Raw genomic sequence first — 27,620 nt, forward strand, 5'->3', positions numbered from 1 at the left:
TTCCGGGGGCGGGGGGCGCGGGCTGGGGCGGCAGCCGGAGCGGCGGGGACGGGCCTGGCGCCGGCGGCGGCGGAGGGGGCGCCGCGGGCGGGCGATGTGAGCGCGGCGCTCTGCGCAGGTGAGGCACGCTGGCCGGGGGCGGCGAGCAGCGGACTAGGCGCGGGCGGGGCCGGCGGGGCGGGGGGCAGTCCCCGGGCCGCTGTCCGGCTCCCTCTGGGTGCGGCGGGGCGGGAGCCTTCGCGCCTGGTCAGTCCCGCGGGCTGGCGGCCGGCGCGGGCGGGAGCTGAGGCCGGGCGCGGTCCGGAGGCCCGGGCACCTGCTGGGGTCAGGCGCGCGCCCCCGAGGGGCCAACTGTGCTCGGTCTTTAGTCCGGGCGCCGCTGGCCCGGCCGAGGGTCGCGCTCGGGCAGCTGCCCTAGGCTCCCCAGCCTCCACCCGGGGCGTCTTGGGATCCCCAGCTTCCGGGCCCCTAGCCCTGGGGGCGCTCCCTTTTGTACGGGGAGGGAGGTCAGATGGTTGAGTTCCCTGGAGAGCCGGCCGGGCAGGGGGTCGGCCCTTCGGGTGGCTGCCACGGAGCCACTGCCTCACGCCACAGCCTTTCTCCAGGTAAACAGGCGGCGGCGACGGGTTGCGCTTGGCCCCAGACGTCTCCATGGTCACTCGCGCTCAGTTGGTCCTGCCATTGCGGAGGGCTGGGCTGGGGCTGACCGGGGGTGTAAACAGTGCCCTTCTAGGCCAAGTGGCTGTGCTTTCAGGGCGGCACTCATCTGGGAGTCTCTGTCTGGAGGCGTTCCGCAAGTCCTTTCCATGCTGGGACTCAGTTTCCCCATGTGATCATTGAGGGTTTCATTTAACTCTCTAAGAAGCCTTCTGGCTCTGCCATTCCGTGTATGTCTCAAATTGGAAGGGCTGTCCCTGGTTCAAGATACTGGGCAGTTTCGCTGAAGACTTTGTCAGTGTGGACTTTTTAAGCCACTTACTGCATTTCGTTTCAGACAGGCTTTAAAATGATTTCAAGAAGCGTTTTCTAAACCTCACCTTAATCCTCATTCATCCCTTGCTTTTGTCCCTAGCAGGAGTTAATCACATTCCGCCGAGTTTTTGCATGCAGAATTTTTTGTTGTTTATATTTGCCCGTTTTCTCTTTGTTCCCTAGTCCAGGCCTTCTTTGCCTCACATCTGGATTATTGCAACAGCTTCTTAGCTGGTCTCTGACTCCAGAGGTTCCCCCCTCCCCCATCCTTCCTTTATGCTAAAGCCAAACTTACTATAGGAAGTCAAAAAATAGTTGAGTGCTTGCTTGCTTATTAAATGTCAAGATGCTGTTCCATGTGGTGGGAAAGTAGTAGAAGGCACGCTTACAGTCTCCAAGCAGCTTTACCCAGGGTGCTGAGACATTACCTATGAGAAGGTAATTTTGATGAGACAAGGCTGTGTGCTGTAGAATTAAGAAGGAGAGATGGAGGTCACTGTAGGCCGAGTGGTTAGGGAGGGCTTAGTGAGGAGGCGGGATTTGAGCCGGTGTTAACGGATGAGTAGCATTCGGATAGGAAAAGAGGAATCAGGCCCAGTGATCCTATGGAGTTCGTGAATAGACCAGTCTCCTGGCAGAGAAGGGTTCATATAGGAGGGAAGTAGGAGGAGAGGTGGGCCGCGGCTAGTTCCTCAAAGAACTCGAACACTAGGTCAAAGTTGAAACTACTGAAGGCATTGGTGAAGAAGCTAGAGGCCAGGAGATCAGTTAAGAGGCCATGGCAGTTATACCACTGTTCAAAGCTGAGTAGTGGCCTCTTGCCTGCCACGGTGTGTCCAGCCACCGCCCACCCCGTCTTTTCAAGACTCTCCGTGGTTTGGCCCCACCCCACCTACCTGAACGCAGTTCTCTGCTTCTCTCCCCTGCAGAACTGAGTTAGTTACGGTTTCTTGGGTTTTGCTTCTGTTGTTCCCCCTTCTGAAGCTCTGACCTCCTTTTTCTCTGTGCAAATTCTCCATTTCACTTCCTTCAAGCCCCTGCTGAAGATACACTTCCTCCAGTGGGTGTTCCCTGACTTCCCTGCCCCCATGGCTTTGTGGCACTCGGATTCAGCACTTGTTCCTTGGCTGTTGAACTTGTTCTTGTCCCAGCCGGAGTGGGAGATTTTTTAAGGGCATTGTGTCTTAATACTCCTTTCGGAGCCCTTATGGTGTCTAATACTGGGGCTGGACTTCTATAATAGGTACTCAAATACTTCCTGATTTTTGTTGGTAAACAACTTGTTGTTTTGTTTTGTAATTTACCTTTTTTTTTTTTTTTTTTTTAAGGAGAATCTGTTTTTGTCAACTTTCTGTGATATGTAATGCTACCATTCAAGGTGGATGTTTTCAGCTTGCCCTCTTAGGGTGTAGAAAGCACAGAACGAATCTTTGAAACTTTAAAACGTTCCCCTCTGATCATGGGAAAAGAGAAAAGTCATGTGATTCTTCATTCGGAGACTGTGGGGAAAGAACAGCAGCTTTGGAATCATGGGTTTGAATCCTGGCAAGTCTACTTCCCAGCTCTGTGAAGATGAGCAGTTTAATGCCTCTGAGCCTCCGTTTCTTATTTGCGGTGTGGAGGATAATAAAATCCATTTCACAGGGTGACTGTGAACTGTAAACGAAAATGGTATATGAACTTCTATATGAAGTAGAAAAATGGGCAGCACTTAGTAACTGCTTAGTACATTTTCATTATTGTTATTGCCATTATTGGGTGTACATTTATCAAGGTGGAGAAGTGATCAGCTGCTGAACGGTGTATCCACCGAGTTTTGGATTTCTGCATCTCTGTGTCCCCCCACTTTTGCCTGCCTTTTGCAGCACTTGTCTAAAATGTCAGTATCATGAATCTAGAATGCCATCTTTATGTTTTATTCCCATTAATGTTCATGTTACTGTAGTTTAAATTCTGCTTAATGTCTTTCAAACTTCTTAATTGTGTCTATTTAATGTTTTGTAGCTGACAAACTGCTGAATTTAGCTTAGTGAAGGTCATCAACTGAACGCAGTTAAATTTCTAATGGTTATTTTCTGGTTGATGTTGATGGCAAGAAAAACCTCATGGAAGGATGCAAGTCCAGGTGAGCTTTTCTAATCCTTTTGTCATAAGAGGCAGGACTTAATGTATTTTCCAGGGCCAGTGCCCCTGAAATGCTAGCTAGCAGTAAGCAGATAAGATGCTGTGCCTTAATATTTTTGAATTCTTTGCCTTAAGAAAGCTTATTCTTTTATCTGAAACAAATCCTCTCAATTAATGATTAAAATATGAAACATCTTTTTGCCTACTTCACTGACAGAAGTAAAAATCATGGACATTTTGCAAAGCAATGGCTGCAGACCACTTGAGGTACAACATATTGTGACCCCTTAATCGTCACAGTGTCAGACCCAGCCTGACTTTGTCTGTGTGGTGGAACATCCTTCAGTGAGAATTCTCTTTCTACTTGGAGACAATCAGTAAGAATCCAGCACCAATAAAAAATCCTACATCTCATCAATATGCCTGGATTAAAATCTTGTAAGAGATAATAGTTCTGAGTCTGAGACTGACAAATCTTGGTCCAAATCCTGGCTCAGCCAGTCATTAGCTGAGTGACCTTGGGTAAGTTTCTCAGCTTCTCTGAGTTTGCTTCCTCATCTGTAGAATGGGGATAACTGCAGCCTCTTAGTGTCTCTTAGTCTAAGAGCTTACTTACCATACTGTATACAGTAGGAGCCTATTGACGGTTAGTCCTTGTCATTGTTAGTAAAATTAAAGAGGCCATTCCTCTCCTGCTTGGAAAGCTCAGAAGAAGCTTCTGATGATGTTTTGCATTGACTAAAAGACAAATCGCACCCTCTTGGAATTAGTGTATCTGAGCAGACCTGGAGAATGTTAACGCCTTGGTAGGAAATGTAACAGTTTGGATAAAAATGTTCTTTCAGGCTCACATGAATTAATGCAGTAAGAACTCTAAACTTGTTTTCTTTTAAATTAGGATGAGTGCTTCATGAATATCCATCACAGAATGCCATTTTATTTATTTTTTTTTCTTGCATTGGGTTTCAGTAGCACCAGAATGTTTCACGCAGCCCTGGTGTTATTTGACTCCTGCTTTCTAAAAGATTCGATTGTAGCTCATGACAGCTCAATTTTGGTTTTAATCTAGACCCAGGCAGAAATACCTAGAAAAGTTATTTTTAATAATTGTTACTTCTGTTACCATGACTTTTGTCTGCAGTGCTTCAATCTGTGGTCTTTTTAATGACTTCGTATGAAAGTGAAAATTAGGGATCTTCAGGTTTCCAGTGCCTGCCAGAGAAAGCCTAGTTTGAGCTGTGTCTCAGGTATCAGCAAGTGACTGAAGCCAGCAGGTGCAAATCTGGGTTTGGAATCATGAGCATCTTGATTGAGAATAATGGGTACCTCCTGGTGCCTTAAACAACTTCCAAATTTGTAACTTTCCTTTCTTTTCTTGGAAGTGTAACTGGATATTTTTAAACAAAGTGTAGCATCTTGTGGAGCAAATTAGAGTGTTTATGGGTTAGGTTGGAATAAGCCACCTTGCTAGATTTTGCCGTTGGCAGAGACTATCCTGCATCTCTGGGGTCTCCAGAAGGAAAAGTTCAGAGCTGAGGGTGCGGCTGTAGTGGCAGTCCATGGATCTTGAGCCACTAGCTTGTTTTAGCTGACATGTACTGAGAGCCTCTCTGCCCCAGACACAGTGCTGGGCTTTGGGCACGCAGTCCCTGCCCTCAGAGAGCTCACCGCCAGGAGTGGAAGCTCAGAAGCGAGGAGTCGCACAGAATCGGCACGTTTCTCATTGTTCAGCTTTTACATTTTTACTTTTGTTCTGGTTGTTGATATATGGAGACAGTTGCAAGGCTTTATCCAAGGAAGTTGTAGAGATTTTAAGGCCCAGGTGGGTGTTTCGCCTAGATGGCATCTGAGAGTCCCTTCTTATTTTTAGGTTCTCTGCAGAATGGGTCAGCAGTGTGAGAGGATGTCATTAGTTTTCCATTGTTTAGTTTCCTCACAGCTTAACAGAATACGTGGTGCCGAATTTTACTTAAAGATACTAGTCAATGGGGCTGGGCGCAGTAGCTCATGCCTGTAATCCTAGCACTTTGGGAGGCTGAGGCAGGCGGATCCCTTCAGGCCAGGAGTTAGAGACCAGACTGGTCAACATGGTGAAACCCTATCTCTACTAAAGACACAAAAATTAGTTGAACGGGGTAGCACATGTCTGTAATCCCAGCTACTCGGGAGACTGAGGCATGAGAATCACCTGAACCTGCAGTGAGCCAAGATTGCACCACTGCCCTCCAGCCTGGGCACAGAGCAAGACTCTGTCTCAAAACAAACAAAAACAAAAACAAAACTAGTCAATGGAAAGGCTTGAGGAGAGGGCTAGGTGAGGAGGTTACCCCTTTCATCGGGTGCTGTTTCCATTCCTCTTTTCTAGGAGCAAACACCCTTTCTATTCTCAGCCTTCTCTCTTTTTTTTTTTTCTCGCTGAGTAACCTCATCTTACCACAACAATCCTCAGTCAGTACATGGTCACTCCCAAATCAGTATCTTCGGGTCTAATGTTTCTCTCTAGCTGCAGCCCCATGTTTCCCACGACCCTGTGGAAAACCTGAGCCCGGCTTGTCCTGGCTGAGCTACGTGGCCTCCAAGTAGACATCATGCCTCAGTCTCCAGGTTCTGCCGCCAGAATTCTGTTCTCTGAGTATTCAAGACCCTCCACCTTCCGACTGTGGCCTTCTCCTTCTGTGGCCCTCCTTGTCCCTGAGCCGGGGCCACTGCACGCTGCCTGCTCTACCCCAGACGCCGTCTGTCTGCTTTCCCCTGTGCCCTGTTCTTGCTTTTCCTTCTGTCTGGAGTGTTCTTTCTTTTCCCTTTGAAATGCAAGGCCTTGTTCAAAAATATCTTCCTCCATGAAGTTTTCCTTTGTTCTATTTTGATTTTTTAAAAATCTTTTTGGTCAAGAGTAATCAGCCTTGTATTGTTCCTTGTAGTTCTTTGTTTCTGCCTCTATAACTGTCTGCTTGATATAATAATTATCCATTTGCAGCCCATCTTTCTCCTCTAGATTCTGTGGTTTAAAAAATTATATATTTGTAGGTACTAACCTACATGTCTTAAAAAAAACTAGTGAGAATAATACAGTTATTTGATTTTTGAAATGCAAAGGTATAAAGTCTGTTTCCCTTCCCTCTCCTTAGTCCTTAGTCCTTCCTCACAGTGACCACCATTAATAGTACCACGTGGTTCCTTCCAGAATGGATACAGCAAGCAACATAATATAATTCCTTTACAAAATGTACATGAAGGGAGTGACATATATGCATACATATTAGTCTACATCTTGCTGTTTTTGGCCAAATCTTAGTGCTCTTTCCATATCAAGGCATATACATCTACCCAGTCTTAATAGTTGCATAGTATTTCATTGTCGATTATATTTTTTGAAACCAGTTTCCTTTGGGGGGTTCTTTTTTTTTTTTTTTTTGCTATAGCAAAGAAAAATTCTTAGTGGTTATTTTCATTATATATCTCCTGCTATACTTTTGTAAGTCCTATATATTAGTAGGCTTAATTCCTCCCCGTTATTTGTGGACCAAATGGTAAATGCCTTTTAAATTTTGATAGATATTACCAAATTATTCATTCCTCAGGACTACACTTGCCAGCTCTTTTAAACTGTGTGCAAAGCTGATGGGTTAAAAATGGTATCTCATTATTTTTTCTTTTTGTATTTCAAACGTCTTTAATCAGAAGTAAATTTTAGCATCTTTGCTTCTTTTTTTGTCATTTTTCTTTTTTTTCTTGAACTGTTTGTATCCTTTGCCCATTCTCCCATAGGGTTTTTTTGTGTATGTCACCTAATTTGATTTATAAATTAAGGAATTTGGAAAGTAGTTCTTTGTCAAATATGCATATATTTTTCTTCAGTATATCATTTATCTTTTGGCTTTTGGGGAGAAGGGGTATTTTTTTTGTCATATACTTTTATGTTGTCGAATGTATTTGTCTTTGCCTTTGTGGCATCTGAGATTTATGTCATGCTTGGAAGGGCCTTTATGTCAGAATTATAAATAAATTCACCCATGTTTTCTTTCATTTTTTTTTTTTTTCGTGATAAATCTTTTTAAAATACTGGCATAGGAATAGAATGGCATTAAAGAGAAAGTAATAAGATCCTCCATACATTCCTTGGTGCTTTATAAGAAATTGGTTAACATGTGACACCTTTGAAAGTTTAGAGGAGCTGTGTTTGCCATTGGTGGGTCATGGTATTTTATGTGACCCTCTAATATTACATATAAGGGCAGTTACTGCCTTTTTGCCTCTTTTATTAACTCAGTGAGGGCGAGGAGCTGAATGGAAGAGCAGGGGCTTGAGTCACTGGTTTCTGTTCACCCTTCTCAGCATCAGCCATGAATGTGACATGATGGTCACTTGCTTTTCCTGTCTTTTTCAAGTGGCTTTTTGTTCTTAAGCCCCTTTGGGTAAAATGCGTTAACCTGGATTGGGGTTATCTCTCCCTTGTGTGTTGTTGCAGAGCAGCCTTTTGCTGTCCTGATGCATGGGCGCAGTGATGGATTCTGTAGCTTTTTTGAGTGGGATCTTGCGAAGATGTCAAGCAGCATTACTTACCAAGCCTGTCGTCATATGGTCTCGCATCAGACCTTAATTTTCTTTTCAGCGCAGCCATGCATGCTTATTTCCAGAGCCCTCGCTTTGGCTTTGGACTTCAGGTCTGTGGGAGGAGTGTCCCAGGATGGCTCGTGCGGTCATTTCCAGGCAGTGCCGCTCTCTCTGTGGCTTGTACCCACAGTGCCTCACTGTGTGAGTGGCCTCCTGCTCTGGTTGCCCAGCCGGCTGTCACTCCGCAGTGTGTGTTCATTTCTCCCAAAGCTGCTCGCCTTCAGCTGCGCTCCCCTTTGCAGTTGGCTTCCCTGTCTGCCGTCCTCTGGTGCTTTCAGACTTGGCTTCGTCACTGCTTGGTCAGTCCTGGAGGGCCCCTCACAGTTTGCTCTTGCTTTCAGGGCGCTGGGCTCAATGCTGCTTTGAATTCTGTTGAACTTGGGCTGAACCCTGTGTCTTCTTGGCAGCATCTGCTCTCTGTGACTTTCACCTTCAAACACCAAAAGGACCGGTTTACTTGAGCCCTAGAGCTGTGGTTTCTAATTAATTGAGGCTTTCGCATGTAAAGATAGCTTTTTATTTAAAGCAAGTAGAATGAGCCAGGGTCCGGGGCTCTGAGGAGGAAAGGGGGATCAAAGCTGTGAATATGGAGGGCATGATACCCGGTGGCCGCAGGGGCCCGCCTGGAACATTTTTCTCCTCATAACCCTTACCTCTGCCGGTGATTCTGGTCTAGAAAAGAGGGAGGTTTTGCTCTACAAAGAGGGTGCTTCACTGAATTCCTACGGCTGAAATTGCTTGGTCACAGTGAATATGCAGATATAATCTTGATGTATATTACTAAAATGCCCTCGTTTGCCCTTCTGTATTCTGGGCAGCAGTAGGGAGGATGTGTGCCCACTTACACCCCCGCCCCATCTCCATCCCTTTCCTTGACACCATCTTAGGGCAGGAATGTAACGTGGGGCAAGCTTGCTAGGAATAAAGGGTTGTTGTGTGGGGGCCTGGATGCGCATACTTCCGAAGGGTCCTGGGAAAGTCAGCTGCTTGGTTTCCTCATCTTTAAAATGGGGGCAGTAGTACCTGCCTTAAGGGACAGGTTGGGAGGATTCAGAGACATACTGCATCCTAAGCCTTTACGACACGCCTGGCATGTATCACATTCAGTAAAAGCTGGTCACGGATGATGATGGTGGTGGAGTGACTCTGCCAAGTAAAGGGGGAAGGCTGAGGGGTGTGGCAGCAGGGGCAGTCATCCCCTTTTATAGTTGCCCAGGCTGGTGTGGGGGCAGCTGGGTGCGTGGAAGTAGGAGAATGTCGGTCCTGCCCACATCAGAGGTGGTCCTTCCCAGAAGCTACCTGGGAGACCAGTGGTGGCCTTATGTGATCACGGCAGAAGCTGTGTGTGAGGTGAAAGCTATTCCACAGGTGTGAAATTATTCTCTTTCTTTGTAAGAAAGTAAGAATTCGGAAGTAAGAAATTAAAGAAATTGAAAGAGCAGAAAGATTGTCTTTCCATCGATTGAGTGAACCGAAGAGACCTGTGAAGAAGTTGAGAAGGTGACAATTTTGAACTTCCCAAAAAACCGTTTCAACAAAGTTCTATCCATGTGTATTTTTTAAAAGAAGTATTTCACATTTTTTTCCCAGAGTGTAGTTTTTACAAACAAAAACAAAATTTTGTTAAATATGTATTAATGATACTGAAAGTAAATTCAGCTTGTATGTGCTTGTTTTTTAAATTAAAATAATAGCAATGTAAATGTCTAATTTGGGTGTGGTTTTTTGCCTAGAATAATGTGACAGAAGCACCTATGATTAATCTTCTGAATTAAAGAATTCTGGTTCTGATGGTTTTAGTGAGTGGAATAATCAAATTCATTATTGTTTTCTGAGGCAGCTGCAAACTTAATCTAAATGAAAAACATATAAATCACTACTCTGCATTATCAAAAATGAATTCCATTCCCATCTCTCTCTGAGTGGTGAGGAATCTGCATTAAGCCTCTATCAAACTGCAAGACTGGGACTTTTATTCATCTTTGAATTCCCTTTGGTTTTCTGTATGTAAGAGATTGATGTTGAGTGAATATTTCCTATAAATGTATGAAAAATAATTTAAATTCCCAGTCAGTGTGCCATTTAGTGATTGCAATTAAATCTAATACTTGCAGCACATATGACAAAAGGCTAATTTCCTTAATTTGCGAAGAGCTCTGACAAATCAATAAAAAAGGCAAATAAGGGCAAAGGATATGAGTAGGCAGTTCAAAGACAAACTTAGACAAATTGCCATTAAACATGAGAAAAGATATCAACCTCATTTATAATTAAACAAATGCAGCCGGGCACAGTGGCTCATGCCTGTAATCCCAGCACTTTGGGAGGCCGAGGTGGGTGGATCACCTGAGGTCAGGAGTTCAAGAACAGCCTGGCCAACATGGTGAAACCTTGTCTCTACTAAAAATACCAAAATTAGCCAGGTGTGATGGCTTACACCTGTGGTCTGAGCTATTAGGGAGACTGAGGCAGGAGAATCGCTTGAGCTTAGGAGGCGGAGGTTGCCTTGAGCAGAGGTTGCACCACTGCACTCCAGCCTGGGCGACAGAGTGAGACTCTGTCTCAAAAAAAAAAAAAAAAAAAAAAAAGCACATCAAAACAATGAGGTACATCTTTCACCTATCAGTTTGGCTGAAAAAGTGAAACGGTTCGATACCCATTGCTGACAGTTATGGGGGAGCAGGCCCTTCCCTGTGAATGGATAATTGCTGCTGCCTCTTAGAGGGTAATTTGGCATTATCAACTGAAATGAAAAATTTACCACAATTCTGCTAGAAGTTGAGACTACAGATTTACTTACATAAGAAAGCCAGATGTAACTGAGGGGTGTGTGTGTGTGTTGTGGGGTGACAGTCTGTGTTTGTAATGGCTATCTTAGTATCAACTGGGTACTGGTTAAGTACGTTGTGATATAGCCATCAATGGAATACTATGAAGTAAGAAAAAAATAGGTCAATGTGTATGTGCTGCTGTGGAAAGATTCTTTTTCTTTTTCTTTTTCTTTTTTTTTTTTGAGACAGAGTCTTGCTCTGTCGCCAGGCTGGAGTGCAGTGGTGCTATCTTGGCTCACTGCAACCTCCGCCTCCCAGGTTCAAGCAATTCTCCTTCATCAGCCTCCCTAGTAGCTGGGATTACAGGCGTGCCGTACCACACCCAGCTAATTTTTGTATTTTTAGTAGTCTTGATCTCTTGACCACGTGATCCGCCCACCTCGGCCTCCCAAAGTGCTGAGATTAAGGCGGAAAGATTTTAAGATATATTAAATACATTTCTTTAAAGTAGGGTATAGAACAGTTTATGCTGATAGATGTTTTGAATTTTCTCTGAAAGAATACCCCAAAACTCCTACCAGTGATTATCTTTGGGAAGAGGGGCTGGGGGAAAGTTTTATTATTTCTGTTCTATGATCTGAAGTTCTACCATATGCATATATTTTATTTTAAAGATAAAATTAATTAAAAATTGACCAGGTGCAGTGGCTCATGTCTGTAATTCCAGCACATTGGGATGCTAAGGTGGGAGGATCCCTTGAGGCCAAGAATTCGAGACCAGCCTGGGTAACATAGTAAGACCCTGTCTCTATAAATTAATTAATTAATTAATTAATTAATTAATTTATTTATTTGAGACGGAGTGAGGCCAAGAATTCGAGACCAGCCTGGGTAATGTAGTGAGACCCTGTCTCTACAAATTTATTTATTTATTTATTTATTTATTTATTTATTTATTTATTTGAGACGGAGTGTTGCTCTTGTTGCCCAGGCTGGAGTGCAATGGCATGATCTTGGCTCACTGCAACCTCCACCTCCCAGGTTCAGTCGATTCTCAGCCTCCAGAGTAGCTGAGATTACAGGCGCCCGCCACCATGCCCGCCTAATTCTTTTTTTGTATTTTTAGTAGAGACAGGGTTTCGCCATGTTGGCCAGGCTGGTCTCAACCTCCCGACCTGAGGTGCTCCACCTGCCTCGGCCTCCCAAAGTGCTGGGATTACAGGTGTGAGCCACTGTGCCCGGCCTACAAAAAAGTTTTTTAAAAGCCGGGTATGGTGGTGTGTGCCTATAGTCCTAGCTACTCAGGAGGCTGAGGTGGGAGGATAGCTTGGGCCCAGGAGGTTGAGGCTGCAGTGAGCCAAGATTGTGCCACTGTACTCCAGCCTGGGTGACAGAGTGAGATCCTGTCTCTAAGAAAAAAATATAATTCAAAATTGATCTAACTTAGGTGTAGACCCACTGACATTCCACACAGGGGAGAAAATCAAGACCTTCAAGAAACCAGTGAGTAGCCCATGTTGCAAAACTGCCAGTACAGAAGGATAGAGGATCACATTTGAACTTGAAGTGTGCCTACATAAGAGGCTCTGACCTCCTCTATCCTGGGATCACTGGACTTGACAAATCCACACATGGGGTGTAGAACTTGTGATCGATGATGAGTTTCTCTCCCTTTAGTCTGGTCATATGGCTCAGACTGAAATTAACTGTAAGTTCACTATGTGCCAGTCATTTAGAAGCTTCTTGTTCAAGAGTGTGGCTTGTTAGCAGCTCTGGGGGGAATCTTTGAATCTCATTGTCACTGTGGAAAGGAAGTGTTAATGTAAGGGAGAGGAGAGCAAAGCACTTCCTTTCTCATATTGCGGAAAAATGGAATCCCTTTCTTAGGTGTTAATCGTGGCGTTCCACTTTTCTCAGTGATTATCTTTCAAGTGTTGTTCTCCACCTTTCTTCTACAAAGCAGATAAGAAAAAACCACACAGAGAAGGAAGCCTCATTGGGAAGCCGTTTTCAGTTGTACATTCTATTTCAGAAATGCTCTGTTGCATTCCTTTCTGTACTGGTTTTCGCCCTGCAGTCCACACCTTTGAAAAGCCCGAACCCACCTTCCTTTTGTCCTTGCATTCCAAAAGTCACTATTTATACACCCCATGTCATGAGAATGCTATGATGAATAGGTAACATTTGACTATTTGTTAGGTGCCAGCTGAGTTGCATTTTTATAAGTTTTGCCAATTTGAGAAAGAAGTATTTTGTCTCATGTTTATGCATTTATTTATTTTTGAGATAGTGGCTCACTCTATCACCCAGGCTGGAGGGTAGTGGCACAATCTCAGCTCATTGTAACCTTGGCCTCCGGGACTCAAGCCATCCTCCCACCTCAGCCCCCCAAGTACCTGGGACTACAGGTGCCCACCACTTTGCCCTACTAATTCTTGTATTTTTAGTATTTACTGGGTTTCACCATGTTGGCCAGGCTGGTCTCAAACTCCTGAGCTCAAGCAATATGCCCAATTTGGCCTCCCGAAGTGCTGGGATTACATGCGTGAACCACTGTGCCTGGCCTCATATTGATGTTGCTTTACTGATAAAGTTGTTAAGCATTTTTTTTTTTCGTTTCTTTTTTTGAGACGGAGTCTTGCTCCGTCACCCAGGCTGGAGTACAATGGTGCGATCTCAGCTCACTGCAACCTCCACCTCCAGGGTTCAAGCATTTCTCCTGCCTCAGCCTCCCGAGTACCTTGGATTACAGGTGCCCGCCACCACGCCCAGCTAATTTTTTAATTTTTAGTAGAGACAGGGTTGCACCAGGTTGGCCAGGCTTGTCTCGAACTCCTGACCTCAGATGATTCACCCGCCTCGGCCTCCCAAAGTGCTGAGATTACAGATGTGAGCCACCGTGCCCGGCCTAAGCATTTTTTCTCTACGTCTAAAGGCTATTTTAATTTCTTTTTAAAAGCGTCTGTTCATAGTCGCTTTTTTCAGTTGTTCCATTTGGCTTTTATTGATTTGTGAGAGCCTGCTGTTTTTTTTTTTTTTTTTTGAGACGGAGTCTGGCTCTGTCCCCCAGGCTGGAGTGCAGTGGCCGGATCTCAGCTCACTGCAAGCCCCGCCTCCCGGGTTCACGCCATTCTCCTGCCTCAGCCTCCCGAGTAGCTGGGACTACAGGCGCCCGCCACCTCGCCCGGCTAATTTTTTTTTGTATTTTAGTAGAGACAGGGTTTCACTGTGTTAGCCAGGATGGTCTTGGTCTCCTGAACTCATGATCCGCCCGTCTTGGCTTCCCAAAGTGCTGGGATTACAGGCTTGAGCCACCGCGCCCGGCCGAGAGCCTGCTGTTTATGTTTTAAGTATTTTTTATTGTTTTCTACCTCTTTTTTTTTTTTGCTAAAAAGTATTTTTTAGACATATAAAAGTTGTATTTCTTCTGTAGTTAAATCTGCATTTCTTCTTCTGGTATCTTTGTGTGCTTAGAAAAACCTCTAGAGGTTATTTTGGGGTATGCTGTGAAGAAGTATCTAAATTTATTATTAATTCAAATTCTCTAAGCAGCATTTATTTCAGTAATTCTCCCCTTTTTACTTGCTTGAAATGGCCCATGAGGCCATCTCAGTCTGATTTCTACCTTGACAACCTCATGTGGCTTCTGTCCTGCCCCTTGCGCCTTGTTCCAGCTGTGTACACACTTCCAGCATGTCCTTCCTCCCCAACCCTTTCTACGTGTGATTCCTTCTGTCTGGACAGGTTCCCTGCAGCACCCTGATACCACATGTATCTGACTAACCTTTACTTGTCCTTTAGTTCTTATTTAAAATAGCAGTTGTTCATGTAGGCTTCTCTGACCACTCCCCCATCGTGAAAGATCTGAGCTTTTATCATGATTTATGATGAGAAAATTAAAACTCCGATGGATCCCTAGTGCCTGACACTTAATACATACTTAGCCGATGACTTATAGCCCAGTCATACATTTTGACATCTGTAAGTTTGGTTGTATTTGTCTATTTCTAACATTTCTTTAGTATTCCAGATCTGCACTATCCAGTTTGGTGGCCACTGACCACATGCGACTATTGAGCACATGGAATGTGGTTAGTCCAAACCGAGCCATGCTGTGTGTAACATACACATCAGAGTTCAGAGACCTAGTGTGAAAAGAATGTCAATGTCTCAGCTTTCTAATATTGATTACATGCTGCAATGATGTGTTGGGTGATATAACATATTACTACAATTTATTTTTTTAACTTTTAAAAAATGTAACTACTAGAAAACATTAAATTACACATGCAGTGTCTTATATTTATGTTGGACCACAGTGTTCTAGATGAATTTTAAAATCATTTTGTCAGGTTTCTAAGAAAAGATTTCATCAGGCTATGTTATATTTATAAATTAATTTTGGGGGTAGAGTGTCTCTCTTTACAGTATCGAATCATCCCGCCAGAACCATGTTCCCTCTCTTCATTTATACAGGCTTTTGTCCGTATTAAAGTGAGTTGTATTTTTCTTGTTGACCCTGTTTTTTGCTTATCTTCCCCCACCCCTAGGTATTTTCTAGTTCCTGTTGCTATATTGTTGGTTGCACCTTATTGTCATTATCTTACCTGTTTTTTATGTGTAATTTTTTGAAACCCTCCACTTAGTAGATGCCGATTCTAATATTTTCCAAGTGATTCTCTTGGGGCTTCTGTGTAAATAATCTGCATGTTACATCTGCACGTAATAGTCATTTTGTCTCTTTTTTAATGGCTGCTTGCCTTAATGTTCCCTTGTCTTGTTGCTTTGGCTAGAAGTTCTAAAATAATGTTAAGTAAGAACATGATGGCAGATAACCTTGTATATCTTCCCAGGCGCTGATGGGAATGACTTTACTAAAGTGTTTACCGAAGTGTGCTCCAGGGAACACTCATTCTTGGGAAATATTAATATGTGTACCTTGAGAGAACAGTTCCACCATTAAATGAGTTTGCGAACTGCTGAGTTAAGCAGGATTCCTGTCTATAGGACTTTTCAGATAGGATATTATGCTAATGTGTGTTTTAATCCCTAGGAGGTGAGGATATTGGGGCCAGCTCTTGGGCTTGGGTTCTACTAAATACATTTTGGGAAATGCAGACATCATGTTTCCTTTTTTTCTTTCCCTCCCTCCCTCCCTCCCCCCCCCCTTCCTTCCGTTCCCTTTTTTCTCCCCCTTCCCCTTCCTTCCTTCCTTCCTTCCTTCCTTTCCTCCCTCCTTCCTTCCCTCCTTCCTTCCTTCCTTCCTTCCTTCCTTCCTTCCTTCCTTCCTTCCTTCCTTCCTTCCTTCCTTCCTTCCTTCCTTCCTTCCTTCCTTTTCCCTATTAAGTATACCAACATACGCAGTGTTTCCTTTTTAAGGATAATGTTGCCATTGGTTTGTAGTAGATACACTTTATTATATTAAGAAACTATTGTTCTGTTTCTAGCCTATTGAGTATTTTCCCCTTACTCTGAAAGGGCATTTAACTTTCTGTCACATGCATTTTTGACATAATATTGATTTGGTCATATGGGTTTTTCTCCTTGACTTATTGATGTTGCAAATTATATTCGTCTATTTATTTCTGAACATGTAGCCATCCTTACATTTGTGAAACAGCTGTTCTTGGTCATAATATATTATTTTAATAGGTTGTATTTGCTAGCATTTCTGTTAGGACTTTAAAATCTATTTATTTAGATGAAGTAGACAGTTTTCTTCTTTCTGCTATTTGTCATCTTCTGCTATCAGATTTGTGCCATATGAACTGAGATGCTTTAAATGTTTTTACATGCATCTAGAACAGTGTGAACGGCCTGAAGATCATTTGTGCCTTGGCACTTCTGTTTCTTATTTAGTTCTGCCAATTTATGTTATCCTAAAAATATGTTCATTTCATACAGATTTCAAATTGATTTCAATCATAAATCTAGGATAAATAAGGGCGCAGTATTCCTCTTTGACTAAAATGTTTTAACTCAAATTTTGATGTGATTTAAAAAAAAGTTCGGACATGATCTAGGCACATTTAACTGATCCTTTCCTGTGAGAGTCTTAGATTTAGTTGCATGTTGTCTTGTCTTGAAATTTAAAAATTCCCTCTGTGATTATGTGCTGTTTTTCTGTATTAGTTATTTTCCTACTGTCTTTGGGCATCATTTGTTTTTCCTTTTCTGACCTCCTGAGTTCAGCCATTTCACTTATTTTTAGTATTGATTGTTTAATGATTAAAACTCTTAAGGCACTGACTTTTCCTGTTACAGCTTTTTTTTTTTTTTTCAAAACTCTCAACATTTCATTTTGAAAAACTTCAAACAGAAAAGGTGCCCAAATATCCACCATGTAGACTCTACAATTGTTAACTTTTTACTGTGTTTGCTTTATCATGTATTTGTCCATCTCTTTTTTGGAGATACATTCTCAAGTAAGTTGAAGACATGAGTAAACTTCACTCCTGAAGCCAGATTTTATGTGTTTTCTCATTGTCTAAGTAGTTTTATTCCATTTAGATTTTTTTCTGATCTAATACTTAGGAGGTATTTACATTTCTGTTGGTCAGGTTTTAAAATATAATTGTTAGATCTGGTTTTGTTGTGTTTGGGTGAGAGGATCGAGCCTGGACTATATATACTTAAGTAGTTCTGAGCAGTCTGGTGCTGCACATGTTTAGGCCACAGGAAGGAAATCTGTTGTAGGTGTACCACAGCTGTGGCACACACCTTTTGATGTGTCCGTCACCCTTTCATTCCTGTTGTCTAAAATAACTACTGTTTAAAAATACTGTCTTGGCCGAGTGCGGTGGCTCACGCCTGTTATCTCAGCACTTTGGGAGGTTGTGGCGGGCAGATCACTTGAGATCAGGAGTTCGAGACCAGCCTGGCCAACATGGTGAAACCCCATCTCTACTAAAAATACAAAAACTAGCTGGGTGTGGTGGCGGGTGCCTGTAGTCTCAGCTACTCAGAAGGCTGAGGCAGGAGAATCACTTGAACCCAGGAGGCGGATGTTGCAGTGAGCCAAGATCATGCCATTGCACTCCAGCCTGTGTGACAGAGCAAGATTCTATCTCAAAAAAAAAAATAATAATAATAATATTAATAATACTGCACTGAAGGAGACTGAGCATACTAAGTCTCAGCCAAACCAACCCAACCCAAAAGAGATATAAAGGTGTACACAGCTGAAGGGCAAACACACAAATCAAGACAGTAATACTGAAAAGGGTTTGGCTCCATTTATTGTATCCAGTGTGCTGCATAGTTGAAAAATACCAATCAGAAATACACAAGTAAGACAGAACATTTTTAGATGAATTTAGTTTTGTTTTTGTTTGTTTGGTTTTTTTTTGTTTTTGAGAAGGAGTCTCATTCTGTCGCCTAGGCTGGGGTACAGTGGTGTACTTTTGGCTCACTGCAACCTCCGCCTTCTGGGGTCAAGTGATTCTCCTGCTGCAGCCTCCCTAGTAGCTGGGATTACAGGTGCACAACACACCAGGCTAATTTTTTTTTTCTTTTTTTTTTTTTCTTTTTTTTTTTTTGAGACGGTCTCTCGCTCTGTCGCCCAGGCTGGAGTGCAGTGGTGCAATCTTGGCTCACTGCAAGCTCTGCCTCCCGGGTTCACGCCATTCTCCTGCCTCAGCCTCCCAAGTAGCTGGGACTACAGGCACCCGCCACCGTGCCCGGCTAATTTTTTTTTTTTTTTTTGTATTTTTAGTGGAGACAGGGTTTCACCATGGTCTCGACCTCCTGACCTTGTGATCCACCCGCCTCAACCTCCCAAAGTGCTGGGATTACAGGCGTGAGCCACCGCACCTGACCACACCAGGCTAATTTTTGTATTTTTAGTAGAGATGGAGTTTCACCATGTTGGCCAGGTTGGTCTCAAACTCCTGACCTCAAGTGATCTGCCTGCCTTGGCCTCCCAAAGTGCTGGGATTACAGGTGTAAGCCACTGCGCCTGGCCTGAATTTAGTTATTTTTCACAAAGTACTTCAAACCCTCAAAAGTACTTGAAATGGGGAAATATTTGTCCTAAAAGAATACCGATTTCTCAGAGCCAAAATAGTCCTACTCTGTGTAAAATATTTTACTTTTGATCAAGATGAATGTTAGGCAACGGTGACACTAGGCTAATTGATCATTAGTTTATTTGGCTTTTGGTGAAGTAACCAAAACGTGAAAGACTAAAACAAGGGGAAGAATGCTTCAGGTAGATTTTAGGAGGTTTGATAGCCACAATGGTATTGTCGTTGTAAGCTTGTGTTTATGCCACTTGTACTTAGTGAGGAGTCACTGGTGAATGATGCCAACTCTCTCTCTCCGCAGAGTACGCTTCATGTCAGTAGAAATGGACAGCAGCAGTTTTATTCAGTTTGATGTGCCCGAGTACAGCAGCACCGTTCTGAGCCAGCTAAACGAACTCCGCCTGCAGGGGAAACTATGTGACATCATTGTACACATTCAGGGTCAGCCATTCCGAGCCCACAAAGCAGTCCTTGCTGCCAGCTCCCCGTATTTCCGGGACCATTCAGCGTTGAGTACCATGAGTGGCTTGTCAATATCAGTGATTAAAAATCCCAATGTGTTTGAGCAGTTGCTTTCTTTTTGTTACACTGGAAGAATGTCCTTGCAGCTGAAGGATGTTGTCAGTTTTCTGACTGCAGCCAGCTTTCTTCAGATGCAGTGTGTCATTGACAAGTGCACGCAGATCCTAGAGAGCATCCATTCTAAAATCAGCGTTGGAGATGTTGACTCTGTTACCGTCGGTGCTGAAGAGAATCCCGAGAGTCGGAACGGTGTCAAAGACAGCAGCTTCTTTGCCAACCCAGTGGAGATTTCTCCTCCTTATTGCTCTCAGGGACGGCAGCCCACCGCAAGCAGTGACCTCCGGATGGAGACGACCCCCAGCAAAGCTCTGCGCAGCCGCTTACAGGAGGAGGGGCACTCAGACCGCGGGAGCAGTGGGAGCGTTTCTGAGTATGAGATTCAGATAGAGGGGGACCATGAGCAAGGAGACCTGTTGGTGAGGGAGAGCCAGATCACCGAGGTGAAAGTGAAGATGGAGAAGTCCGACCGGCCCAGCTGTTCCGACAGCTCCTCCCTGGGTGATGATGGGTACCACACTGAGATGGTTGATGGGGAACAAGTTGTGGCAGTGAATGTGGGCTCCTATGGTTCTGTGCTCCAGCACGCATACTCCTATTCCCAAGCAGCCTCACAGCCAACCAATGTTTCAGAAGCTTTTGGAAGTTTGAGTAATTCCAGCCCATCCAGGTCCATGCTGAGCTGTTTCCGAGGAGGGCGTGCCCGCCAGAAGCGGGCCTTGTCTGTCCACCTGCACAGTGACCTGCAGGGCCTGGTGCAGGGCTCTGACAGTGAAGCCATGATGAACAACCCCGGGTATGAGAGCAGCCCCCGGGAGAGGAGTGCGAGAGGGCATTGGTACCCGTACAATGAGAGGTTGATCTGTATTTACTGTGGAAAGTCCTTCAACCAGAAAGGAAGCCTTGACAGGCACATGCGACTCCATATGGGAATCACCCCCTTTGTGTGCAAGTTCTGCGGGAAGAAGTACACACGGAAGGACCAGCTGGAGTACCACATCCGGGGCCACACAGATGATAAACCATTCCGCTGTGAGATCTGCGGCAAGTGCTTTCCATTCCAAGGTACCCTCAACCAGCACCTGCGGAAAAACCACCCGGGCGTCGCTGAAGTCAGGAGTCGCATTGAGTCCCCCGAGAGAACAGATGTGTACGTGGAACAGAAACTAGAAAATGACGCGTCAGCCTCAGAGATGGGCTTAGATTCCCGGATGGAAATTCACACAGTGTCTGATGCTCCCGATTAAGATGGTAAAGAAGTGCACCCAAACAAAGCACATTAATCAATGCATATTTGTGATTTGCTTTGTTGTAATCTTTGGTTTTCCCAACCATCTGGAAATCTCTTGGTCTCTTGGCAGTTTTTCTAAAGTTTCTGGATGGAACACTTCGTTGTGTTTATCCTTTCCCCTGCCCTCCCTCCCCGAAGGAGCTCAAAGCATGAAGGGCAACGCATCCAGGGAAAACACAGGCTGACAGTATTCCTCTTTGGCTGAACTCTTAATCCAAAACCTGCCAGTGATTTAGCTATGCCAACTGGTTGACCCTCCATTCTCTGCCAAGAGGCATACTCTGTCTCATTGTGTGCGCTGGCAGCAGTGCACTTCCGTGGAGGGAGATTAGGATGCCGTCAGCTGATACAAATGGGTAACCTTTTCTAATTTAAAATTCCTTTTAGGGGGTAGTTAGACAATTTATATATATATATAATAAAACTATTATTATATATATAGTATATATACATTCTCAAATTTGAGTTTATTCTGGTTGAGGTGAATGTAAGAGGAATATATAATTTAATACAATGTGAACAGGGCTTCTGAGTCTGTCTCATCCCTACCTAATATGTTAGGGTTTTGCCCCTTCATTTCCCTTACAAAAGAATGTTAGTAGGTTTATATTAATCATTGTGTCCAAAAGCAAGCAAAGCAAATCACAGTGTTCACAGCTCTGCTTCATAACAAATACATAAACCAAATGCCATAAAATTTCTTCAACTCTAGTTGGAAACCGTTTGGAATTTTTGTTAGTTGTCCAGCAGGTAAGCTGGATGACCTGTGGTGCTGACCTTTTTACATAGTGTAGTGTTATATTAGCCAACCCCAAAGGAGCAGTGGTTTTCAAGGTTTTTACTGGCCTACAAATCTACCTTCATTCCGTACTGTAGAAACATACATACCAGGTAACTAAATCGAATCACTCTCTATCATGAGTTAGTACTCACTCGCACTTAAGGAAAGGGATTTGTAGTTCTCTCTACAAAATTCTCCAAGCAGTGTTGTGGTTTTTTTTTTTTTTTTTTTTTTTCTTTTTTTTCTTTCTCTTTTCAAACAGCCAGTTCAGGTGCACAGCAACTTTTTCTACATGCAGTTCCCAGGGAAACTGCAGAACTTAGAATTTGTACTTTTTGTAAAGCTATACTCTATGGGAATTGCAAGCAATATATCTATCTTAGTATTGTGTGTGCTAATGAGAGCCTCAGTGGCTCCCCCACTCTCTCAGTGTTTCCTGCTTAAAGAACCAACAGTTTAAAAGCCCTCTAAGATATTCTGTGTGTCACCAAATCTGTGTGTCACCATTTTTTGTCATGTGGTGCTATTTTTGTTAAGTGTCTTTTTAGGTCAGTATAGTTGTAGAAAATGTGAAATCTAATGGTAATAATGAATTATAATTGTTTTCCTCTCTTGAGTTCGTAGCTTGAAAAGAGACCTCAAAAGCATGTGCTGGCAAACACATTACTGTATGAAAAGATACCTGAGTCCTATTTGAATAATGTTTTATTAGTACTTTCGGAAATGTCTTCAGTTCTGTATTGTGTTCACGTACACAAACAGGCTTTCCAAGATTGCTTCGGTACTGTAAACTCTGGCAGAGAGTAATTTTATAGGCGGTTTGGTGGTGAGTTTGTGCTGCAGGCTGCCTGTGGGATGTCAGCGTTCTGGTATCTGGCTGAGAACCTGGGGTCTGAGATGCACAACCAGTGCACCTCCGTAGGAGAACAGTGTAGCCACCTAAAAGAAAAACGAACAAAGGACCAGCCTCAGAGGCTAGATGTTAAAGGAATACAGAATTTGATGTTTGCTGGTTTTCTGTGCTTTTTTGGCTCTTAAAATACCAATGGTGGATTGTTATTTTGTTTTTGTTTTTTGTTTTGAGAAAAAAAAGTCATTCAAGCCCTTTGTGTGTAATAGCCCCCAGGGGTGGCAGCTGTGCAGTCGCATCTCTTTAGCACACAGGATCTGTTCACGTGTGAACTGCTGCGCTACACATCAGTGTTAACTCCCTACAGATTACACTCTAATCCCGCTGCTCCCGAGGAGCGGCCTTTGCTAAATCGGGTATATAGTATGCCTTTTTCCTCGTCAAACTGCCTAAGTAGGGGTTTGTTCTCTCCCTGAAGCACTTGTTCAACTCCTGTTAAAGCCGCGTGCCTCAAGGGGAGGCTGGACCCCAAGTGTTTACCCACTTAAATATGTTCTGGGGTTTCAGGTAAATGTTTGTGATTTTTTTTTTCCTTACATGAATAAGTTTGGTTTTGATTTTTTTTTTAATTGAATGCAAAAAATTTGTGTTGTGATACAAATTAAGTTTGTGACAAGAAATGCCCAAATCCAAGGACATAAGAGGTCAAGCTCAGGGAAGGAACCTCCTTTTCACTCAGGCTTGGGGCCTTCAGCGAGGTCTCCAGAGCATTCCGTGGTATGAGAGACAGTGAGGAGGGAGGGCACCTGGTGCGGGCACCTCCAGCGTCCTGGCTCTTGGCATTGTCCGTCTTAACCTTATTTACATGGAGTTCTTTGTATTTGTGAATCTGTTTAACTGGTTTGAGTTTACCAAAGAGTGACTTATCCAAAATTGTCTTTGACAAAAATATCCATTGCTTTGATTGTACAGTTCAGGTTCAAACATTGTAATGGGACTGTTAAGGGGCAGAAAATTGATTGAGTTTCTCTCTAAGAATCATGATTCCACATTTTGCAAGTTCCACTTGCTCCCATTCGTGTTGCTAACACTTTACCCTTTCCACTGCTCGCAGTGTTAAGAATGAATTCTCAAGCCATAACACAGTACTGTAAAGTTCCGCAGGGCTTCGAGGGAGGCAGCGCCTAGGCCAGCACGGAGCTGTGTAGCCTCTCTGAGCGTTCGCACTGTCATGCTTCCCAGGGGCGTGACTGGTGAGAGATTAACTCCATTCAGATCGGGCAGCAGCAATTAATTGTGCCTTGCCGCATGAGGATGTGTCAGGAGGATTAACATGACCACAGAACCGAAACATTCTCTCCCTGAAGTTCACTTCACGTCTCCGCAGACGAAGTACGCTGTGTAACTCCTTAGAGCAACTCTTTTTGGAAAGCAAAGTCCCTATTTCTGTACAGTTTTAGGTTAGGTGTTTCATTTATAACAGATGCAGAAATCAATTAAGATAAAGTGATATGTGAAGAAATCTTTTACGGTAAAATATATCCTGAATTCATATAGGCTTGTTCATAATTGAGTCTCTTCTTGAGCTACCTTTTCACTATTAGACAATGTGAAGACAGTGACAGCGTCCTTTTCTAGAGATACTTAGCCCGTTATTACAAACTGTGAAGACAAAGAATTTTATACTTTTACTAATGTTTGTGGTTTTAAACAGTTATTTTCATTCTAATCAGTTCTCTACCCTCTAATTTCTACTAAAGCTGTAAATACATTTAGAAATTATATTTGTAAATACAGTATATGGAGACAAGTTAATTTTTTGGTCAGTGGAAAAAGCCTCCCAACCAATTGGCTCTGCCTTGGCAGTTGTGGTTTTTTTTTTTTTTTAGTTTAGGTGTTTTTGTTTTTTTGTTTTTTCTTAACAGCAGAAAGGATACTGTCGGTTCACTGTTGAGCAGAATATACTGTAGAACGAAATTGATAATTTTTAAATCTTCCAGAGCATGAGTAAATGTCTTTTCTAATGCTAGCAAATATAACCAACTCTTTGTTTTTCCCTTAGCCCAGACCATATATAGGCCTGCATATTTTGTGTGTGGTTTTGTTTTTATTTTTGTTCTTACAGCCTAGACTCTAGGAAAAATTTGCAGGAACACAAAACAAGGGCTGGGGGGAATATCATCTATGTGAATGAGCTTTACTTTAAAGAGATCAATGTATTTTATTTTATCAACTTTTTCTCTTAGTTACTGTGATTTTTGTTGTTGTTGTCCTCGTTATTGTTAAATTCTGTAATGGTTTCCTGTGAAGCCTCCACTGAAAGGGACTCAAATATGCAACACCTAAACTATTTTCCAAGGGCACATGCCCCTTGAATGGTGCTTCTAGACTGGTCAGGGTTATTTATTAAATTTTATATATGAAAGTATTGGGGAATTATGTAAATTCTTTATATGAAACTATCTAGTTCATAAATCATAGATTTCATATTACTCAGTGCAACTGAACTAAAAGTTCAGAAAAGTCATTCACATTGTTCCAAATTTGTAATGGTTGTCACATGTCACATGCGTCTTTTTCAGTAAGTGCCAGAGTGTTCCCACTGTTTCTGCCCAGTGCTTGACTTCTCGGCCCAGAAGGGAACCTGCTTTCTCTGGTTTCCTCCCTGGGTCTGGCACAGACAGGGCTATTGTAGTTCTTGATCAAGTCCTGGAGTCAGCCTTGCCTGGCTCTCCTTGTAGCAGATTCAGTCCACAGACCTCTTGCTGCCCCTCAGTGACAAGTATGCTGTGAATTCAACCTTTGGACTTGCTGCCCAAGCCTTTGGTTGCTGCCCTGACTATTGTAAGAGGTAAACTTACCTGGTTTGTTTGAGAATGACCATTTTCCTAATGTGAAAACCATCTCTCTCACCACTTTTATTAGTAGGGCTAACATTTTTTTCCGTTATAAATGGTTGAGCAATTTGAATGACTTAACACAGTGTCATTATCTTGCAATATAAACTGGTAACCTCACAACTCCACACTTCATCACCATATGAAGTAAATGAAGCTAGCTAAGCGGATGCTGTATCAACTAGTAACTTGCCATTAAGGATTATTTTATAGCATGAATTTAAGACTATTTATTCAAATGATATTTTACTCTTGTATTCACTTTGTTTTAGATTTGTGACATGAATATTTCAGTGCTGCTTAATTTTGTTCTGAATTCTTGTTTCTTGCTTGTAAATGGCTTTTTTATGGTATAAATAAAGTCAATGGACATTGCTGTTTGTAAATAAAAATGCTGCTAGAGCACATGTGCTGTGGTCTCCCTCTGCATGGGCCCCCTGAGCTTTGGTGAGTGTCACTGGCTCTGACAAACATCTGCAGTGTCATAGTTTCTGTAATCACTGTTTTTGAAAGGTTAGGGTTTCCTAAGAAGCTCTTGTGCCACTATCGTGCTGAGAAGAAGAGAAAGAAGTGAGTGTATTTCTGACCTCTTGTGTGGCGACTGCATTGTCGGCCTTGGTCTGCACCCAGGCGCCCCCAGAACGAATCGCTGGTGAATGCCTTCCCCTCGCGCCTGCAGAGAATGTGCCTTGCTCAGTCGTCCACAAAGTGTGGGGTTGCACAGGCTCATGTCTCCACTAAGCCAGTTAACTCCCCCTCCTCCTCCAGGTTCCAGCCCAGGGCCCCCTCTTCCCGCCAGCAGCCCTCCAGGTCAGGCCTCTCTAACATAGCACTTGTTGAATTGTGTTCCTGCTCTCTGGAGCACCTATTTCAGTTTGTAATTGGATATTCATTAGCGAGATGATTCAGTTAGTATTTCTCCCTCTAACCTGGAGGCTCCCTGACAGCAGGGTTTATAAACTCTTTTCTCTCCCTCGAGTATCCTTAGCACAGGACCCGGCACCACAGTAGGCACTCGGCAGTGTTTGTTGAGTGAATGAGCTAATGCGTGTCTCCCGAAGGGTCGCACAAGGCAGTCTGGCTGGGATGCAGGCAAGATTGACCTCAGCTCCTGTGGGACTGCGAGGTGACCTGCTCCTTACCCATAAGTAAGGGCTGCTGTTAAGCGAATTCTCACCAGGCCTCTGGGGTGAGATGGGCGGTGAGATGGGGCACAGGAGGAAAGGTCTGTACAGGAACCGGCTTCACCTGCTAGCTGGGGACCCGGGGATTCCTGAGGGAGGCAAGGGAATGATGGAGAAAGTGCATGGGCTAGCATAACTGAAGGTCTGGCTTTCATCCTTGCCTTTGACTGTGACTTTTAGCAAGCCACTTGCCTTCGTTAGCCCCAGTTTGACTCTGGTGACTCTGAGATGTCAGGCAGTGGCTTCTGATGAATTTGCTTACTCCGTAAGGCTGGAAAAATAGCCCAACATCAAGAAACGGGTGAGCTTCTCCTCCAGCAGGGTTCGAGGATTATCCCAAGGGGGTGGAGTCCTGGAAATAGGAGCATCAACTGAGGCCAACGCACTGAGTCAGAGCAGATGTTGTGTAGACCACATTGAACTGCATTGCTGGCAAAGGCCATTGGCAGTCATTGGCTCATCTTTCATTTGTCCTGATGTCAGACCCATCCTTACTCTGGTTTCTTCCAATTATAATTCCTACAATTGTTGGCCAAGCCTGGGTGGCTTCAGGGGTGTTTACGAACATTCTTTATAATGTCACAGAACAACCACTAATCCCCAGTTGTCTTCTAGTCTTCACCTCTGTTTCCTGGACCATTTCCTTCAAAGCTCTTCAATCCTCAGTGGCTTTTTTTTTTTTTTCTTCTTCTTTTTTGTCCTGAGACAGAGTCTTGCTCTGTCACCTGGGCTGGACTGCAGTAGCATGGTCAAAGCTCTCTGCAACCTTGACCTCCAGGACTGAAGCGATCCTCCCACGTTATCCTCTTGAGTTGCTGAGACTACAGGTACACGCCACCATGCCTGACTGATTTTTTATTTTCGTAGAAATGGGGTCTTACTATGTTGCCCAAGCTGGTCTCAAACTCCTGGGCTCAAGTGATCCTCCTGCCTTGGCCTCCCAAAGTGTTGGGATTATAGGTGTGAGCCACCTTCCTGGCTGAATGGCACTTACTCAACATCTTCTATGATGTTTTCCTTCGGTTTTTCTTTTTTTTTTGAGACAGAGTCTCGCTCTGTCACCCAGGCTGTAGTGCAGTGGCCGGATCTCAGCTCACTGCAAGCTCCGCCTCCCGGGTTTACGCCATTCTCCTGCCTCAGCCTCCCGAGTAGCTGGGACTACAGGCGCCCACCACCTCGCCCGGCTAGTTTTTTGTATTTTTTAGTAGAGACGGGGTTTCACCGTGTTAGCCAGGATGGTCTCTATCTCCTGACCTCGTGATCCGCCCGTCTCAGCCTCCCAAAGTGCTGGGATTACAGGCGTGAGCCACCGCTCCCGGCCTTCCTTCAGTTTTTCACAGCAGACCTACCTTGCACATCTTTTGTCAGCATATAGGGCTTACAACTTCAGAACACAAAAGAAATGGCAGAGAGGTGACGGTGAAGGAAAGGCATTACAGACCACATCAACTTGGGATCATGTGTGGGGCCCGTGCTGTGTGGTTGCTGTGCATTGCCTGGCCAAAGATATACAATAAACCTCACTGTTCTAGC

At 43.8% G+C, this 27,620-nt stretch overlaps 1 protein-coding gene across 4 annotated transcripts; it reads left to right on the plus strand.

Annotated features, from left to right (window-relative positions):
- The first annotated feature begins 17 nt into the window (after positions 1-17).
- Positions 18-27,099, plus strand: LOC105463936 (zinc finger and BTB domain containing 34). 4 transcript variants are annotated; one of them, XM_071078843.1, is made up of 3 exons: positions 18-118; positions 2,977-3,097; positions 18,807-27,099. In XM_071078843.1, the coding sequence occupies exons 2-3, from the start codon at positions 3,078-3,080 to the stop codon at positions 20,329-20,331; spliced, it is 1,545 nt and encodes a 514-aa protein (XP_070934944.1). In that variant the 5' UTR covers positions 18-118; positions 2,977-3,077; the 3' UTR covers positions 20,332-27,099. The 4 variants fall into 4 exon arrangements, with proteins under 4 accessions (XP_070934944.1, XP_070934945.1, XP_011709683.1 ...); XM_011711381.3 differs by lacking the exon at positions 18-118 and adding an exon at positions 356-605 and having other exon boundaries at positions 18,807-22,008; XM_071078844.1 differs by lacking the exon at positions 2,977-3,097.
- The last annotated feature ends 521 nt before the right edge of the window (positions 27,100-27,620 follow it).

The sequence above is a fragment of the Macaca nemestrina genome, chromosome 14 (assembly GCF_043159975.1).
Source record: "Macaca nemestrina isolate mMacNem1 chromosome 14, mMacNem.hap1, whole genome shotgun sequence".
NCBI lineage: Eukaryota > Metazoa > Chordata > Mammalia > Primates > Cercopithecidae > Macaca > Macaca nemestrina.